This window comes from Wasmannia auropunctata, unplaced genomic scaffold, assembly GCF_000956235.1.
Source record: "Wasmannia auropunctata unplaced genomic scaffold, wasmannia.A_1.0 LD336088.1, whole genome shotgun sequence".
Taxonomy (NCBI): domain Eukaryota; kingdom Metazoa; phylum Arthropoda; class Insecta; order Hymenoptera; family Formicidae; genus Wasmannia; species Wasmannia auropunctata.
This window is the reverse complement of record NW_012026802.1, coordinates 1,562,938-1,581,363: the sequence shown is the minus strand read 5'-3', so window position 1 is coordinate 1,581,363 and position 18,426 is coordinate 1,562,938. Positions and strand designations below refer to the sequence as shown.

The 18,426-nt window shown below is 40.5% G+C and overlaps 1 protein-coding gene across 1 annotated transcript in view; it reads left to right on the top strand.

The window, feature by feature from the left end:
• LOC105448222 (rho GTPase-activating protein 100F) overlaps nucleotides 1-6,096 on the top strand; it is a 46,207-nt gene extending 40,111 nt beyond the window's left edge. Inside the window, exons 10-19 of the mRNA XM_011686681.1 lie at nucleotides 88-251; nucleotides 924-1,272; nucleotides 1,355-1,573; nucleotides 1,790-2,178; nucleotides 2,337-2,469; nucleotides 2,559-2,678; nucleotides 2,747-2,907; nucleotides 3,036-3,228; nucleotides 3,431-3,690; nucleotides 5,767-6,096. Coding sequence (XP_011684983.1) covers nucleotides 88-251; nucleotides 924-1,272; nucleotides 1,355-1,573; nucleotides 1,790-2,178; nucleotides 2,337-2,469; nucleotides 2,559-2,678; nucleotides 2,747-2,907; nucleotides 3,036-3,228; nucleotides 3,431-3,690; nucleotides 5,767-6,096 — 2,318 coding nt within the window. The remainder of the gene's footprint in view (nucleotides 1-87; nucleotides 252-923; nucleotides 1,273-1,354; nucleotides 1,574-1,789; nucleotides 2,179-2,336; nucleotides 2,470-2,558; nucleotides 2,679-2,746; nucleotides 2,908-3,035; nucleotides 3,229-3,430; nucleotides 3,691-5,766) is intronic.
• The last annotated feature ends 12,330 nt before the right edge of the window (nucleotides 6,097-18,426 follow it).

Below are 18,426 nucleotides of genomic sequence, written 5' to 3'. Positions count from 1 at the left end.
CCCCCCCCCCCGGACTAATCGAGACAGTAATCGGCAATGCAATCGGCGGGATTGCACTTAACGCGAACTGACCGTGTCGATAAACAGGCAGGATACCGTCCTCACCGAGTGTATTCACGTCGGACGAGTACCGCGCCTGGCTGAGCCGCACGCCGAGTACCAGCGCCCTGTACGAGCAGATCAGGGCGACCACAAGTAGACCACCCCGTTATACATACAGCGCCGAGAACATTCATGCAGCCGTCAATCAGGTAAATGAAATCGCAGAGAGCTCAGTGCTCTCTCCCTCTCCGTCCGACAATCGACCGGATGCCGCTAATTTTATTATCACCATGAATAACTATACAGAGTGATAGATTTTGCCTTGCTCTTTCTATTCTATCTTGTTACTAAATTCATTCATTTATATTCGAATAAGTCCGAAACCATGAATCCTTACAGGATAAAAATGGACGGAAAGTAATAATGTAAAGTGTGGCTATGCAAAATGTATTTATATGCGCGCAAATCTCTTTCATTTTCGCTCAACGTTATACATCATTAGTTTTATTTATGATTCTTCAAGTGTCTGTTTAACTAAGCGATAATTCAGTATTAATAAAAATTCGAGATAGAAATAGCTCAGCTGTTAGCAATAACTTTATCCATTTAAGTTAAATTAAATTTGAAACAATCAAAGAATGAGTTCATCTGCTTAATTGATTTTTAGATTGCCTCGAAAATTTAGATTATTAATTTTATTTTATACATTCATAATATCCGTTGATTTTATATATTTATAATTATTACTACTTTTAACAGATTCTCATTCAAATTATAATTCTATTTGAAACTTGATACTGAAATATTACTCAATCAAGTAGACACTTGAAGAGCTACGAATCCATGTTAATAAAGTAGTTATCACTTGTTGATTAACGCAGGGTGACTACGGCACTTACGGTACGTACAGGCCGCTCTCGACCACGCTCGATCGCCTGTCGACGAGATCGGCCTCGGCCCAACAGGTCAATCTCGCGAATCTGAGAGCGTCGACGGCGATCAGTTCAACGTGCCATCGCGGTACAACGAATCCGAGGCCGGCCTCGGTGGCCTCGAGCGCGCGCTCATCGCTGGCGGCCCAGAAAGCGTCGCTGACAAGCTCCGCGAGCCAACGGGCGACGTCGGTCAGGAGGATCAGGAACCTGTTGGATTTGGAGTCTACGAGGAGCATACCTACCCCAACGCCTACCAGAACTCAGGGTCAAATACTGCTAGATATTAATCCTGCGGGTGATTAGACAGCCTATCGCGTATCTGTCTACCGCCTCGTTTCGCAAAATTACGAGCACTAAAGGGTCATTTCGCTTCGCAGAGTTCCTCAAGTATAAGATAGAGAAGCCGCCGACAGTGGGCACGCCGAGCTCGACGAGCTCGCTTTTGAGCTCGCTCGGGGAGACGACCGGCGGCGACTTGACGAGCGGAGTCAGCGGATTGTTATCGGTTCATCTTTTAGCGGGGCGTGGTCTCCGATCGACTACGACCTCATCGGCTGCCACGACACCTTCCACTCCCTCAGGTCAGCCGAATTTAGGTGCGTTGGATGAAACACGCGTTCGCTCGTGTGTTCGAGATCGGCGAATACCAATAATTACCATGTACTTTTTTCTACACTTGCCCCACGCTACTCTCACACACTCAAACAACACGTGTAACATCACAATTGCCAGTCTTGGGTATAAAAATGCTCTTAGAGTAATTTTGTTTAAATGAATGTACTAATGAATACTCTTTGCGAAAAACTATACAGCTAGTTGCGGCTTGAGAGACTTGTACTGCGTACTGGAGTGCGACAGGGTGCACAAAGCGCGCACGGTGGTGCGAACCGGCGATCTGATGTTTGACTGGGACGAAACCTTCGAGCTGGATCTCGTAGGCAATCGGCAGCTGGATCTGCTCGTTTACTCTTGGGACCCACAGTACAGGCATAAACTCTGTTACAAGGGATCGGTGCATTTGGCCAGTCTACTGAAAGAATCGCCGGAACATCAGCTGGCCGTCAAGGTCGAGCCACGTGGCACAATTTATCTAAAACTTCGATACACCGACGCCCAACAAACTTTCCGTCGAAGGGGTCTGCCGGTCATATCCTTAGCCACGAGGGTAGCGCCTCTCTTCGGAGTTGATTTGGATACAGTGGTAAGCTCCCTTTTTTACGACGACAATTTATTATATATCAATCTTTAAGTATTTCAATTAAATATTAACGTTGTAATATAAATTAACGTTGTGCAGATTTCATATTTCCTAGTTTAAATCTTAAAATGTGCAATAACTATTTTTTTTTAACCAAATAGGTAAGTCGAGAAACCAAGACTGGTGGAGTTCCCGGTGGAGTTTCCACAGCTTTAGCAATGGGAGTCCCGAATATTCCGATTATCGTGTGGCGTTGCGTCGAAGAGGTGGAGAGAAGAGGACTTGACATTATCGGTAAGTGTCGAACAAGTAATAAAAAAAATCGTCTCGAGTTAAAAGAGTTCGTGTGCGCGTGATAAAAGTTGTTTTATTTCGTGCAACAGGTCTGTACAGACTCTGCGGCTCAGCGACCAAGAAGAGGATACTTAGGGAAGCTTTCGAGAGAAACGCACGGTCCGTGAATTTGTCGCCCGACAACGTGCCGGACATCAACGTCATCACTGGTAACACATCGCAAAATACATAACACCGTTTCGAGAAAAATGTGAGGCGACGGCGATCGTTCTTTCAGGTGTACTGAAGGATTATTTGCGAGAACTTCCGGAACCTCTCTTCACGAAGTGCCTCTACCAGATGATGGTTGACGCACTGGCTGTCTGTTTGCCGGACGACCCGCAGGGCAACGCTAAGCTCATGTTCAGTATACTAGATTGCCTGCCTAAGGTCAATAGGGTACGTATCGGCGAGGTTTCATTTTAAATGCACATTGATCGTAGTCAGAAAAAGAAAAACTAAACAAGATGAGGCCTCTCTCCACGATCATATTCAGATTCTAATAACGTGTGTTATTGATTGAACAGTGCACGTTGATTTACTTGCTGGATCATTTGGCGATGGTGGTGTCGCAGTGCAATAAAATGTCACCGGCAAGCCTTGCCGTTTGCTTCGGGCCGGTATTGATGTTACATTCGGAAGAAAGCGGACCTCCATTGGATTTCCAACAGCCGATCGCCGTGCTGAAGTATCTGTTGGAGATTTGGCCGGTAAAGTCAGGTAATGTACTCGTTCTTTATGAATCTGACGTAAAACTTGCTCTTTCGCGAATTTAAATCAACGACATATCGATATATCTCCATAGGTTTATTTTAATTTAACTTTATTTCAATTATTTATATTTGAATTTAGTTTATTGACGTGCGTTAAGAAAGAAACATAAGCTAAGAGCGGAGTAATCAGTAGCTAATTTCACAGACAGTTCGGAAGACTTCTTCAGTCGGTTCAACACTTCCTCGAGTTACGCCAGTAGTCGAGCGCAGCAACAGTCAGCAGCATCTGCAGCAGGCGCAGCAGCAAGTGCAGCAGCAGCTGCAGCAGCATGTGCAACTGCAGGGAACATTGGGACGCACAGGGCTGCCTTGGCAGCAGCCACCCTCACTTCATCATCAACCCCAAACTACGGTGGCCGCAGTCCTCGGGCCCTCCATTCGTCCTCCACCACCGGTCAAGCCTCGACAGGTAGGTCGCAAATACACGTGCATTTCTCGCACGATTTGAACGTTGTTGTCGAGGGAATGTTAACCCTAAACAGTGTACGAGCAAGTTTTGATCTTTTTTCGTTACGTATGCTTCATTACAAAACGCTAATAATTACTTGATTATTTACTTTAAACTGTTTATGAAAATTTAAACATAGGAAATGTAGAATAGTATCGGAGACTTTAAGAATACATGACACCGGTAATATCATTATTAAATGGATAAGAGGGAGTTTACCTCAATAGTTTCATGTAAGTAATACATTTTATACTGTTTAGGGTCAACTGCATTGATTTTTCTGATTCCCACGAATTCACGTACTTGCACGTAAAATCTTTGCCCATGAGCAATTCAAAACTTTGGAATCAGAAGGACCGATCGAGAAGACGCTCGCCAATTATTCTGAACGTATATACTCAGTTTTTCTCCATTTTCGCTTCTTTTCGTATCCTATGCATATTGAAACGTTGTTGAACAGCATGGTAGACAAAGTACCGATTCTATCTCTCCTTTGTTCGCTTCGCAAACAACCTCAATCGCGACGCGCTTCCACGAAATCGAATCTACGCCATTTAGTGATTATTGATTCGCCCTGCTTATATGTTCTGTTTTTGTCACGATGAGATTTCAATCAAAAAACTTCCATATATCACGAACTCGCAAACGTTTTGGCATGCAGTGTTTCGAGGAGTATGTAATTTGGAAAGTTGGATCATATATATTTCTCAGTAATCAATCATTTTCAGAGACAATTTCAAACAAGCAAAAATTGTATGTAACCGACATGAACCGAAGTAAAAAAAATTACGACATGAATCACTATGATTCATATAATTAAGGAAAGTTATTCAAAGTTACATAGAAATTTTTACTGCGGGAAATATACTTAGCCGAAATGGTTTGTGATTATCATTCATTATTGTCATTAATCATCATTGTTATCATTAAACATTATATCTCGCGATATAAATTTGACAGGTTTTATTTATGTACATATACATATTTCATATGTATCATTTATGCGAAGTGTCTTCGTGCATGTCGATGTCATTTCTGTACCTTTCACGGGCATACATACTGGGTTGTTATGATTTCCGTTTTTGTGTATATAGTTTCGACGTTCATTCCTATTATAATGACAATTTACGTTGTCTTCTTTATCTTTTTTCGTTTGGGCACGTATTCTTCAGAGCAAGCGCAAATTGCCGGCTCTACCAAACCGCTGACAGCACAGAGACGCCGCTTCTTGCACAGGTATCATCGTTATTATCGTTTTCATTATTCGTTTACATCCGCCTTTAGTTCGTTGTCATATGCATGGCCCGATTCAGATATCAGAGAAACGTTTCCATCATTCATGTAACTCTCTCATTCTACCTTCATGCCATCACGTTTTATACGAATCTAAATGTCGTCGACTTGCCGAGTATTTGTAAATACTTTTCTACGTTGATGTAGCACATACTTTTGCGTATGCACAATTGCATTCCACTACCACGACTCTCTGGTATCCGCGAAATTACGCAGAGCCGACGTGAAAAACGATTTCGCAGAAAGACTATTAAAAATTTTCTTTTGAAGAAACACGTCATACTTCGTTCGCAATGTGAATCGAGCAATATTTTTTTTAAAAGTAAGTAAAAAATTTATAAGTAACAGAAATGAAATATATAAATTGCTCGTAAGAATTTTTGACAGTGTAGGTCTCTACGCATAAGTTTTTATATTAGCGAGCTTATGGAACTATCCTTTCGTAACAGAGAATTTAATATATACAATGTTATCCACGAAGTTGATCAAATGTAACGAATATTTTCAGAATCTAGAAACGTATTATTTTAGGCAGATGAGAGAACTATATTAATTGTATAAAACTTTTGAGTAAACAAGCTATAAACATTCGGCTTAATATATATGCTCTCCTCTCATTTCTTCTCTCTTTACTACATCATAAAATTCGAAACGTTTGATCAAACTTTGTGAATTCCAACCGTATCCGACGTCGAGCATGACTAATCGACGCACCTCGACGGTGGGTCTATTTTGTTCGCGCAGGTGATAGTCTCGTCTCCCGGTTCACCTAGCAGCGAGGAGTCAGAGGCCTCGCCCGAGCCGATTAACAAGAGCCTGCTGGGCAATCTGGGGTACGAAAAGAACGACGAGACGGCGACGACGACGACGACGACATCGAGCACAACGTCGGGCGGCATGAGCGTCGGCGCCGGCGCCGGTGCGGGCGTCGGCGTCGAGCAGGTGACGCCTACGAGCAGCGTCGACACCGAGGAGGGTAATCCCCAGCATCCCGAGGAGGGCGAGAAGGGCGTCGAGGGTGACGTCGAGGCGAGCGACGACGATCGACATCAGCATATACCCAAGACGCACTAATCACGACCAGCCGTTGTCGCGCAGGCGTGTGTAGTGAGTAACGGGAGAGGCCACGGAGAGATGACGATTCCTCAAGAACGCGGACGGAATTGCGGGCTGCTTCATCACTTCGTAATACGCGTGGTACTGACGGACGAAGGACAAGCCGAAACTTAGAACCGATCGGCTCGGAAAGTAAGACGGAATTGCGGAAAGCAACTTAGCTAATTTCATTAAAATCGTTAATTTTTTTGTAGTCGTTTCGTAAATATTCTCGGTTTATCAGGCTGAATCGTGTTCAGCTCTAAACACGAGATAGGATGAGCGTGTTAAAGTGATCTGGACGAAAGTCTCGCACGGTGCTAAAATTCGCATATCGATTCGTAAGGATCTTCGTTGCGCACCCCAATCGAGAGAATTACGGTAGTCGATTGATTCCAGTATTGGGCACGCTTGCGAAGAGTTGTTAAAATTAGAACGAAACGAGAGTAAGCGAAGGAAAAAGCGGATGGAGAAACGATCTATAGTCCGATCAGTGTTACTACATTATACTGGAGCTGCTGCGTAGTAGAAATATTAGCGAAATAGTAAATTTCTCCCTCGAATGTTACGTCTCGATTTATCGCCTCTTCTAATTGAAATTAAGTTTCATAAGAAATAAAAAATGCGATACATATCCACAACATACTTATTACTGTGTAATTAATATAAAACCATAAAAAAGGTACCGCTACTGAGGTGATCGAACAAATCAAACGAAGAGACGTGGTACTATGATCATTACTCGTCATAGGAAGATACATAATTCAAGAATCGATTTTCGTTCTACCGGAAGCAATTCGGATCGAATACCTATGGTAGACGAGTACCGTAAGGAGTTGAAGACAGTTTACGTTACGTCATTAAAAAGTCGCTGCTGATGGGAAAGCAAGTCAAACAATTCAAGCACGTTCAATCCTCCGCACGTCACAGGGAGTTTCTCCGAGAACACGTAATGGCCTTTCAAGTAATGGTCTCTCGAAGCAGATGTTAAGATCGCAGATTGGATTCGTCACGCACACCTTGCCCTTTTTTCCGCCAAGGGGAAAGGGGGAAAAAAAGGAGAAGGAGGAGGAGGAGCAGAAGAAGAGGGAACGTTGTCCCTCCGCGTCGTCATCGTCGACACTACTAACGTCAACACGATCCACACACGAACACACAACACGTACAGAACTTGAAGCGAGCGAGCCGGTCAACGAAGAGAGGTGCACGTGGCATACATAATAATCAGTTTATATGCGATATACTATATATACATATTATATATACATACGTAGACTAGTCACGATATTACGTGTGTGCTTTTGATAAAAAACTATTACTTGTAGCATTAGCTAGCTCTCGTATACAGAAACAAAAGGATACATGAACAAACAAGCCGACAAACCAACAAACAAACAAACAAACAGCTAAACTAGATATACATATAATATACATAAAGATGTTATACATACGATGGGGAAGAGTGAAGGCGCGAGGAGACACATGGCGGCGTTTCTATATGTCGACAATAGGACACACACAGACGGAATTCGTTTGGACATGTTTGCGTATAGATATAGTATTGGGCAATCAACTGGCTATTGTATCAATACCGGGCGATCGATTGCCCGAGATTGGGTCGCGGATGATTAGAGCAGGAGGAGAGGGGAGGCAGAAGGAGAAGCAGGAGAGGAGATGCCGCCGCGGGAGAAGCTGACCGAAAACGATAATAATTACGAGTAAACAGAGAGAAATGCTACGGATAATTACCTATACTTTTAAAAATGGGAACGTAAAAAAAACGAGTAAAAAATAGCCAGTATTATTATACGTCTAAAGCTGTAAAACGATCGATGATCGAACGAGAGGAAGAGTGAGCGAGAGAGAGAAAGAGAGAGAGAGAGAGAGTGAGTGAGTAAATGATGGGAGCGCGAGAGACGAAAGGGAGAAAACGCGCGAATGAACTGAACGTAAAAAGTAAACGAATGATTTAAGGAAGAAAGGGGAATTAAACGTAGAAGCAGCCGTCGTCGCCGTTGATCGTTGGGAAAACGATCGAGCGACGATGAAATCACGCACTACGATCCGGAGCGAAGCCACGAGCGCCGATTCGTTATAGTTATCCGCTGTAACACACCGTTTATCGCACCGATCTCGCTCGTGGCTTGGCTCCGACGAATGAAGAGAAGAAGAATAAAGGAGCACTGTAATCTGTATAAACACGCACGTATAAATAGATATTATACACATTCGCGTAATCACTTCTTTCCGCACAGTTAGCGTTGCCGCGCGAGAGTACTCAAGGGTTTAGGGCGAAGGGCAGGTCGGCGGGGCGAGAGGAGGCGAGTGGGAGGGGTAAAGTTTTAATTGATGTAGCCGCGAAATCGAGACTAATTGTATAGCTGAATGTAACGTGTACATATATACGTATACATATACGAGCCGCCATACGCAATCCTAGCTGTATTTCCAGCTCCAGATCGTGTGACTGTCGTCCGATGTGTTTGCGTGCGTGCGAGTGAATGCCGGGTACCGAGGGTGTCCTCTTTCATTTTCCCGCGGATTTAGGATTTTCCAAAGAAAAAACCCTTCTTCGCAAAAGTAGAATCCGCGAGCAAAAGTCGATTGCGATTTTTTCATTTTTTTTTTTTAATTATTCCAAAATTATTTGCAGGATGCTGACGTTACATTTTCGCTATGAATCATTGCTCATGAGAATCGAATAAAATACATTTACGAATAAATTTGAATACTCGTGTGATCTATTTCTGCGATTAGCGTTGCGAATTTTCAAGTGCTTTATACATAAGTTTCCAATTTGCGCCCGCATTGCGTCAAACTTCCTCAAAAATGTTAGAGTATCGTACTCCGATACTCTGACATTTTTATTCTTCGTTAACTTTCCAGGTATCCCAGATGAATTTTCAAATCATTCGTCAGGTTTTATTAAGGGGACATGTCACACATGTAGTTCCTATCATCTCTGCTCGCTCGTAGAGGAATTGAATAGTGATTTTAAATAAAGCATCGCAAACCGTATTGTCATTCGTCGTTGTCGTATGACGCGTTGACGTCATATCTTAGCGTTCTTAGCGTCATAGAGAGAAAATTATGAATGTATCAGATATATTATTTCGTAAATGTGGTTGAATTACGATGTTCGTGTTCTTGACGAGAAATCTTTAACGATATTGCTTGCGCTTTAGAATTTGTATACTCTATAACGCGTTTATGGGCCCACATGGGAAGGGCTTGGCTTTTCAATATAATCGACTTAATACATCGTAAAAGATAGATACAGACACAAAGACGGTATCCAGTGTTCCTCGCCGTCCTGATTAAATTTATTACTAAAGTAATAAATCAATTATACGAGAGAGAAAGAGAGAGAGAGAGAGAGAGAGAGAGAGAGAGAGAGAGAGAGAACGAGAGAAAGGCAGAGAGTGAATGTATGATTAACATTAACTATTATACGTGAAAGCACACTGCCGCAATTTTATATAATTGACTGTTGTTATACCTATACCTACGTACATATATATATATTATATACATTATATACATACACATTATATATATATTATACATATTAATCGAGACTTAAACAACCGCGATACGTGTCGATCGCAAGGAGTCCAGGATATGGCCAGTGAATTAATTTAAGGTAGTTTCGTCCGCTTACGCGGATTCTTAATTCCGAAATGAATTAAAGTCCTTCGATGGCGGCGAGAGTCACGTTTGGTCCCTACTAAAATTTACAGAAATTTCTGAAACGACGCGTTTCCACAGAGTATAGATATCTACCAGGTATCTAACTATCCAAAACGGTCTCCAGATTTCTGTATATTACCGAAAAAAAAAACATTATCTAAGAATATCCAAGAATATCTCTAATGATATTTAAGATAATTATTAGATGTGTGCCTGTATAAATTTGCAATTATCGGTAAAGCGTTACGAAGTCTTGATAAAGTGTACAATTTTTCGTGAGTTTCTCCCCTTCGATGAGGGGAAAAACGTGACAAACGCGGCCGGAGCTGATCGGCAGAAATAGCGGAAGCTCGTTAGGGAATATTACTCATCGGGATCTTCGCGCGTCCCGCGTCCGCAATAAACGATAATGTAATAATTTTTCGGAAATACATCCTTCTGTTCGCGCGCGCCATAGACTGGATGTAACGCGAGAGTCCTTCGAGAGTCCTCGTATCGCTCGTGCGGAATAACCCCTTGGTCAAATTGAGCTAAGCGAAGAAGCAGGAACAAGCTAACAGACGCAGTAAATCGTACTCTCGACTTTCCCACACACAATCGCGATCCCCACACTTTATACCATTTTTTCTCCCCTTCGTATCTCTTCCTTCTAAAACGGAGAAAAAAAAATAAACGGTATAGATAGGAAACAGAGAGTGTTCCGATTTCGCGCTATTGATTGGCCATGGTTGAACGGTCCAGTCTCTCGTTATGGATTCAGATGATTCCGCAAGATCGGATTTTGGAAAAGGAATAAGTACGAAGAATACTCCGAACGGAACGGGTTGGGATAGACGGAGAAGAATCGGAAAGATACGCGTAACAAGAAAATTCGCGGGGACAGAAACAGAAGTCAGTCAAGAACGCTCGCGAGTCACGCTATAAATTTGCAGGACTTGCTTACGATTACGCAAGACGATGCAGGTGTCGAATAGTAGTGTCGAAAAGTAATGGGACAATGAACGTGCAAGGGGCGATACAATGTCGATATACAAATATAATTTTTTAACCTGCTCGCATTACCTGATTCTCTCGTGCAATCGCATTTCATTGATCGACAAATTATTATCATTACTTACTCACGGAGGAATTCGCGTTAAACGGATCCAGAGACTTGTATACTCGATTTTAGAATTCGTCTCGATTGAATGGTTTTGCAAGCACGTTTATATAAAGAGAGAATTTTTATATGTATATATATTAGATATAGTTTCTTTTTTATGCTAAATCAATCGCGATATATATATATTTATATATATAAAGGGCACAGTTTTATCGACGATTATAAAAATTTTTTATAAAATATATCGTAATCTCTAATAAGATTTTAATTAAATAGTGAAACTACAAACTATAACATTTATTGCTTCATTTTTATTCTTCAGGTAAATTAACTATATTTAGCAACTAATTTATCCATCCTAAACGTATTTAGTTTATTATTTTTAAGAAATACAAGAATATTTGGCCAAGAAGAGCAAATCAATTTTTCGCTATAAGAGACAGAGAGCGCACAAGTTTAAATATTTCTAACTTAATGATATACTATTGCTATTGCACAGATATTGTTTATAAATTACATGTATAATCGCACGCGATGTTAATAATTACATTATAAGATATTCTCGAACATTAATATCAGATCGTGGATACAAGTTTACTGGATCTTCGGATCTTAGCACTTACATATAAATATATATACGATGGACCACGTTTGTCATACTGAAACGTTTCTAAAAAAAAGAGAGAGAGAGATAAGGAAAGAAAGAAAAACTAAAAATTTTTTCATGATTTTTTTATAAGTTAGAAAGCAGAGCGTAGCGGGGCGCATCGGGTTTTTCTTCCGCGCTCCGACGGATAAATTTCGTACGTAAACTATAATTATCGAACTTTCTATAATTACTACAACTTGTACACTATACGTATAGTTTTAGCTGTTTCTCAAAGTCATGGAATCGTCGCGAGGTTGACGTACGTTACATCCGCACCGGCGAGCGATCCTTCATCAAGGGTAGCGGAAGGATTCGTCGCGTCAATCGAGTCCTTCCGTTTTCTTTTAAGAACGAACGAAAGAATCTCTCTCGATCGAGTCCTTCCGATTCCTTCCAAACAAACGGGATCGTTTACGGTCGGCGAAGCATTTAATGTCCACGGTAGTTTTATTGAAAAAAAAAATCTAAGAGAGAATTCAAACAAACGGATGGATCGATCGCGAAATGCTGTTAGCTTAGTCGACGGGGGAAAAAAAGTATTTTGAAAAAAAAGACCATTTTGTCGCGTATCCTTAGTTTGGATAATGACGGCGATATCCTCGAGGAATCTCCCGCGCATAATTTAAACCGCATGATTTTTGCGATCTGAGAAAAAGATCCGAGAATCGCCAGTGCCTCCGACTTCTTCGTGATTGTAAAGCGATCGACAGGGCGCGGCGCTTGAAAGAAAACCTCGGGACGATTTTTAGCACACAGCTTGGCTACGATTTACGTTGCTCTTCCTTCGTCCTTCCGGATGCCGGGCGATCCGCGGAGAATACTTTTCGCGACGTACGCCGAAGATGCGCGAGAAGATCGCGGAAGAGTCGAATTTCTCGAGTCACCGATCGCGATACGACGACGTGTGTAGAAGAAATGTTTAGCATTGTAAATAGTCGCCGGAAAAGTGAAGCAGAGAGTAATAATGTACTGTCATTCCTTTTTGGTGCTCAATGACCCTGAACAGATAATAATAGCTGATAGTCGGTATATTAATGATAAGCGTAGCCATCCCGTCTCGCTGTCGACGCAATCGCGTTCAGTTTTACGTCGAAGGAAATTGAGGTTGCGGTGGTGAGAACGCAAGGTCGTATCGGACATCCTTTGCCGTTAAATGTATCAAATATTTACTGATAGATGTATCAAATATTTCCGAGCTACCACATAGTTGGATTCTCTAAAAATATTATCTGACACCCGATACCATTTCATAATCCTTCTGTAACTGCTGATTATATTTTAGCATTAATACTAACATGTGCAAATTAAAAATTTTCCCAATTGGGACTATAGCAAGATTGCTTATGCAATTACGCCGTGTCACGGAAAAGTATCGTTTTCACCATCTCGCGCGGAAATTTCTCTCAGGCTCGAGCTGTAACATCGAGAAAAATCGAGATGACGTTTCTTTCCCCGAGACAGGCGTTTCCCGAGAGACGCTGTGTACATAATAGCGAATAGTAATAATAATAATTTACATAACTCGCGAAGCGCAATTCTCGGGAGAGTTTCGTGCGCGAAAGGAGTTGAGGTCGAAACTGGACGAAGGAGGGGTCGAGGAGGGATGCGAAGACGCTGCTTGTAAATAATGAATTTCAGTCTCAGTTGTCACGTGAACAAGACTTGAATCGCGTACCCGCAACAAGACTTTAGAGAGGAAGCGGGACACGCACATAGACACACATTACATATACATATAAATATATAAATATATATACGCGCGCGCGCGCGCGCGCGTGCACACGCGTCATGTATATGTACACCTGTATTTTCGAGCGTAGCTTTTCTCGTGTACTTATCGAAATATGTATATCATTCGAAATCGCTCCGAACACACATATCCCACCCAGTATGCATCCTACTTACAATTAGACAAACGTGTGAGTTGTAGATAATTGTAAACGATGCCGCAGATTATCAAACGATGCTCCGAACGTGATGGTTCGTTCCACGTATTAAAATCACACGAAACATTAATACGCTGGCTTACACTTCATCTCACTTTGATCGTTGCAATGATACGAATAATTATTCAATAAAATTATAAGATCCATCTTGTCTTTTTTATTCAACTAAACTTTCATATGTATATAAAGTTACATGTCAATTTATAAATATTATTAAATTTATATATATTTATATATAACTAAGCTAAGAAGGCTATGCAAAGGATATTTATTAAAATTTCCTTAAAAAAAATTTGAAAGTGAATTAACGACGTGGAATATCTTAATTTGAATGTGAAACCATTCCTGTTCGAAGTAGCGTTTCTCAGGATTTTTCTCACGGCTGATGTGAGAATAATATTATCGAATGGATCGTACCACCCTTTATCGAGCAGGGGCATCATTAGGTCATAGGGTTACCCTAAAGCTTTCATCGTCCTACATATCATAGGGAAACAAAGAGAAAAGACATGTTTCTTTTTCTAAACAAAGAAAAAACAGACGGGCCTACGAACACAAAAGAGAAATTGTGAGCCCTCGATATGCCGTGATTTGTATTTAGGATCGGTGAGAAAACGGAGAGCGAGCGGAAGTTGCGTTAGGGGTAAAACAAAATGGGCCTCACAACACACTGTATTAACTGTTAGAGGAGTGAATTGCGTTTCGTACGGTCGAGACGAACGAGAAAACACGCTTTTAGAATTAGTCGCAGCTTCGACCTAGACCCGACAGTCAATCGGGAAGCACGTCTTGTACCTTGAACAAAAATTTCCTATTTTCATTTCCACGCTACGCAGCGTCTTTTTATACTATTTTTTCTTTCTTATCTACCGAACGAAGTAGTAGACGTGACGTGCAAAACTTGGCGATTTAACATTCATAAGTTTTTTTCATCGAGAACAATTTCACAGAAAGCTGCAGCCTCTGGAAAATCTTTAACAATAAAAATAAGCATTTATTCTTCTCCCTGCAATATTCGAAAACAATATTCTTCTCTCATTTGCTTGTAGCACCGATGTTACGTTAATAGACAAAATTCTCGCAAGCCGATTTTTACACGTCGACCCTACGCGAGTTAAAATCCTACTATATTATCCGAGATCAATAATGACGCAGAGAGATTAATGCCGCGGCCGAACTTCCACATACTCTTGCGATGTGAAATGCGAATTGGGTTGGACTTGGATCGAGAGCCAGTACAAATGAAATTCTAAATTACGTCATTAATAATCCTACTCGGGCGCCGATCTTCGTTTTCGTTTTCGCGCTTCATCCAACACGTATCATCTCTCGCACAAATCTACGACTTCCAGTTTACGTGACGGAACCGAGCATGTAACCGTTTCAACGATCGGAAAATTTCTACTTCACTTACTTCTTCCAGTTTTGTAAGAAAACAAGCGTGTAAAATCTAGAAAAAAAAAATAATAATTCGTTCGGCGTTCCGCGAGGAAACAACGGGCGTCATCTTCGCGCGATTGGCGACGATCCTCATTCTTCGACCGTGTCATTGCTCGTTTTTTCGCGAAAACGTCGCTTCACGTGGCAATCATTTTCATATCATCTTTCCCATACCCGCTGTGCTGTATGAATCGCCGCATGTCATTTAGCCGCATTTAAACAGAGACGCAAACACAGAGGCGCGTTCTCCAGTAGACACACACATACACAAATGTACACACATACTATATCAATGCGTGCATCACTGCGAAACTATATCATTATCGATCATAATCGCGCGAAGAGGAAAGTGGGGCGAAAAAGATTGATTATTCTTAGTGCTTAGGGACAAGCCTGTAAACTCTCTGTTAGTCGAAAAAAACTCAAAGATATAGTGCGAATGTGCAACCACAGTTACTAAATGTATCATACACGACTGCTGATGGGCAAGACGTTAATTACCGTCGAAGATCTAAGATACTATTTTCGATCGATCCTTCCTATTCGCATACTCGTAATTCAGATTTTTCTTTTCACTCAAGTCGCGCCAAGTGCGACGGAAAAGGAAGAAATGACCAAAAATGAGAGAGTAGCATAACGATAAGTACAATAATACAATAAATAACCAAAGATACCGGGGATTGCAAAATAGAATTATTTTCTATATAATTAGAAATACTCTGAAAATTAAAGAAGATATCCCGTTTATTATATAATTTTTTTTTATTACAATAACAGTAAATTATGGAAATATACGAAAAAAACTCAATTAATTACGAGTAAAAGGGATTAATAATATATTGCAAACGGATATAAATTCATTAAATTTAAGTAACAACGTCATCAAATTCTTTTATATCGAATATATCAGACTGCTAATTATAATATCAGTTATAATAATTATACGGAGTACAAGGATGATGTGTACGCTATCATTGTAACTACACGAAAAATGATTTGAAGTAAATCATGGTAATCGGCGAGTAATCGACGTCTACGAGACTAAACGACTATAGTTGTTAATGTATATTGAAAGAGCGAAAGGTAGAGAATGCATCTGATGAAAGAATGCGGGACAAGTGGCGAGTAAAAGAGTAATCGCGAGAAAAAGAAAGAAAAGAGGGGAAAGAATACATATAAAAACAGAAATGAAACTGCATGGCTGAGCGATTAAATCGTTCTACGAATCGAAAATTCTATAACACTACAAATATATTTATGATGGAGAGAGAAAAGACACACAGAAGAACGGAAAGCGAAAGGGAAGCGAAAAGAAGGGAGGCAGTAGAAGTGACAGATAAGAAAAGCGAGAGATATAGATATAAATATATAAATATGAAAAAAATATCGAGGAGAAGGTATAAATACGATGAAGAAATAAAAAAAAACCAAGGACAGGAAGAGAGAAAGTAAAACGAAAGTGAAGTGAAAAGATACTCGACGAGGTACTAGAAGTTGGTGGTGCAACGTAAACGGCGAACAAATATATCTATCAGTATTTACGCAGTAATCGAGAACTATCGTCGCGACTTAGATAAATATTATTGCCAGCATTTAATAATTTTACTTGGATCTTCTAATCGCTGAAACTGCAGCATTAAAAGTATACAAAAAAGGGCGACAAGGGGGAGAGAAAGAGAAGGCGAGAGAAAAGGTAAAGATATATATGTGCGTAAAAAATGGCTGAAAAGCTAGAGCGAATGGGGCGAACGAAGAATCGTAATAAAGGAGAGAGAGAGAGAGAAGAGGATGATTATCGTTGATCGCTATATCAAGCAAGTAGATGTATATTTAAGAGTAAACGAAAAAAAAATAGTAGCGTGTCGGTATATTAGCGTTATAATTGCGAGGGTGCGTCGCCGCGTCTCATGCCAGATCATTGGCCGCTTATGCGAACCAATAATACGTGAGAGAAAAAGAAAAAGAAAGAAAGAGAGAAAAATATGAAATTCACTATCTGAAAGATGAGAATTGATTGCGTGTTGTGCGTGTACGTGAGAATATGTGTTGATGTGAACGAGATATACAAATGTGTCAATTGTAAATCGTGCGCTCAGCCTTAACTTTGAAAATTTTCAATTTTTCCCAAAATCAGTTATAATAATTATACGGATATTGCCGATCCGATGAGCCATACGCGTGATTTATAAATATATGATTTTTAATTTATCTATAAATTCAAATTAAAGCAAAAATATTATGTCGAAATATGCTTTAATATAGAGATATAAAGACAAAGTTATTACGACAAAGATTTTTATGTGATATTAGATGTTTCATAATTTTATAATCTGCGCAAGATATTTCATAATCATAAAAATAATTGCTGTCATCGATTTATTTTTCTATTTAATTTTAAATTATTGGGATAAATTTGCTCGCAGGAATTTAGAATGAAATTGTAAGTTTAAGCGACGCATTTTTCTCCCGGCTTATTTCGACAGTGAAGGGAAGTTGATAAATAATATTCCATCGGGATAGACTGTTAAGGCTGAACGCATCTCAAGAAAGTGCAAGAACGCAGTGTGCGAATATGAGTTGACTTTAACACCAAAGATACGAAGAGAATTACTTGCAATGCAAAAATTACAGCCTTTAGAGGCTCTTCTACGATAGGTTGATGATTATCTTGTGGTCGATACGTTTTGACGAAAAAAAATCGAGACGAGATTCGTTAAGTGTCTTGCGATTTCGCGCTATGCGCCGTGACATAGATTTCATTTTATAGATGAAATTTAGCGTATTTAACGTCATTTTATTTCGTCGTTGTTGTTAGGTTCGTTAAGTTTGGACGATTCGGAAGCGATCGCTGCATTCCGTTGCGAGAGAAAAAATCGTCAATCGGGAAAATTATGCCGTATGCTTGAATGTGACTGATTTTTTTTCTCAATTGTTAATCTGAGTGAGCTTTGTCGAAAGTATACCGTGTGCGACACGATATACGTAGGACTCCAGTTTCGCTGTTAAAGCGACGCTTAAAGTCGGTGGTTAGATTCGCGCCAGTCCGGCGCGCGAGTCAACGATACGCGAACGAGAGCGATTCGTTAGCCGATTATACATATATAAATATATATAAATATAAAAAGAAAAAGAATCAACAGTAGTTATAGTAGAGCGTGACAACTTCAAAGGGGTAATACTACCGTTGTTCCGTTAATTGTTTTCATAGATTTTATTGCATCGCGACCGCGTCGAGTCATCCGCGATCGGGAAGCAAGCACAAAGAGAAGAAATATAATCGCTCCTTAATCGCGGGAACTGATTAAACTTGTCGCCATTCTCAATGAATAACACAACGCGCGCTGCAATACGTGTCAATGATTTCCGTTCGATCATAACCGGTGGCCCGATCGCCCAAGATCGAAACTGGTTATGCCGGATAATAATATAACTGACAATCGACAGAATTGAAATGTTCTCAAACTCGGCGAAACTGAAAGAAA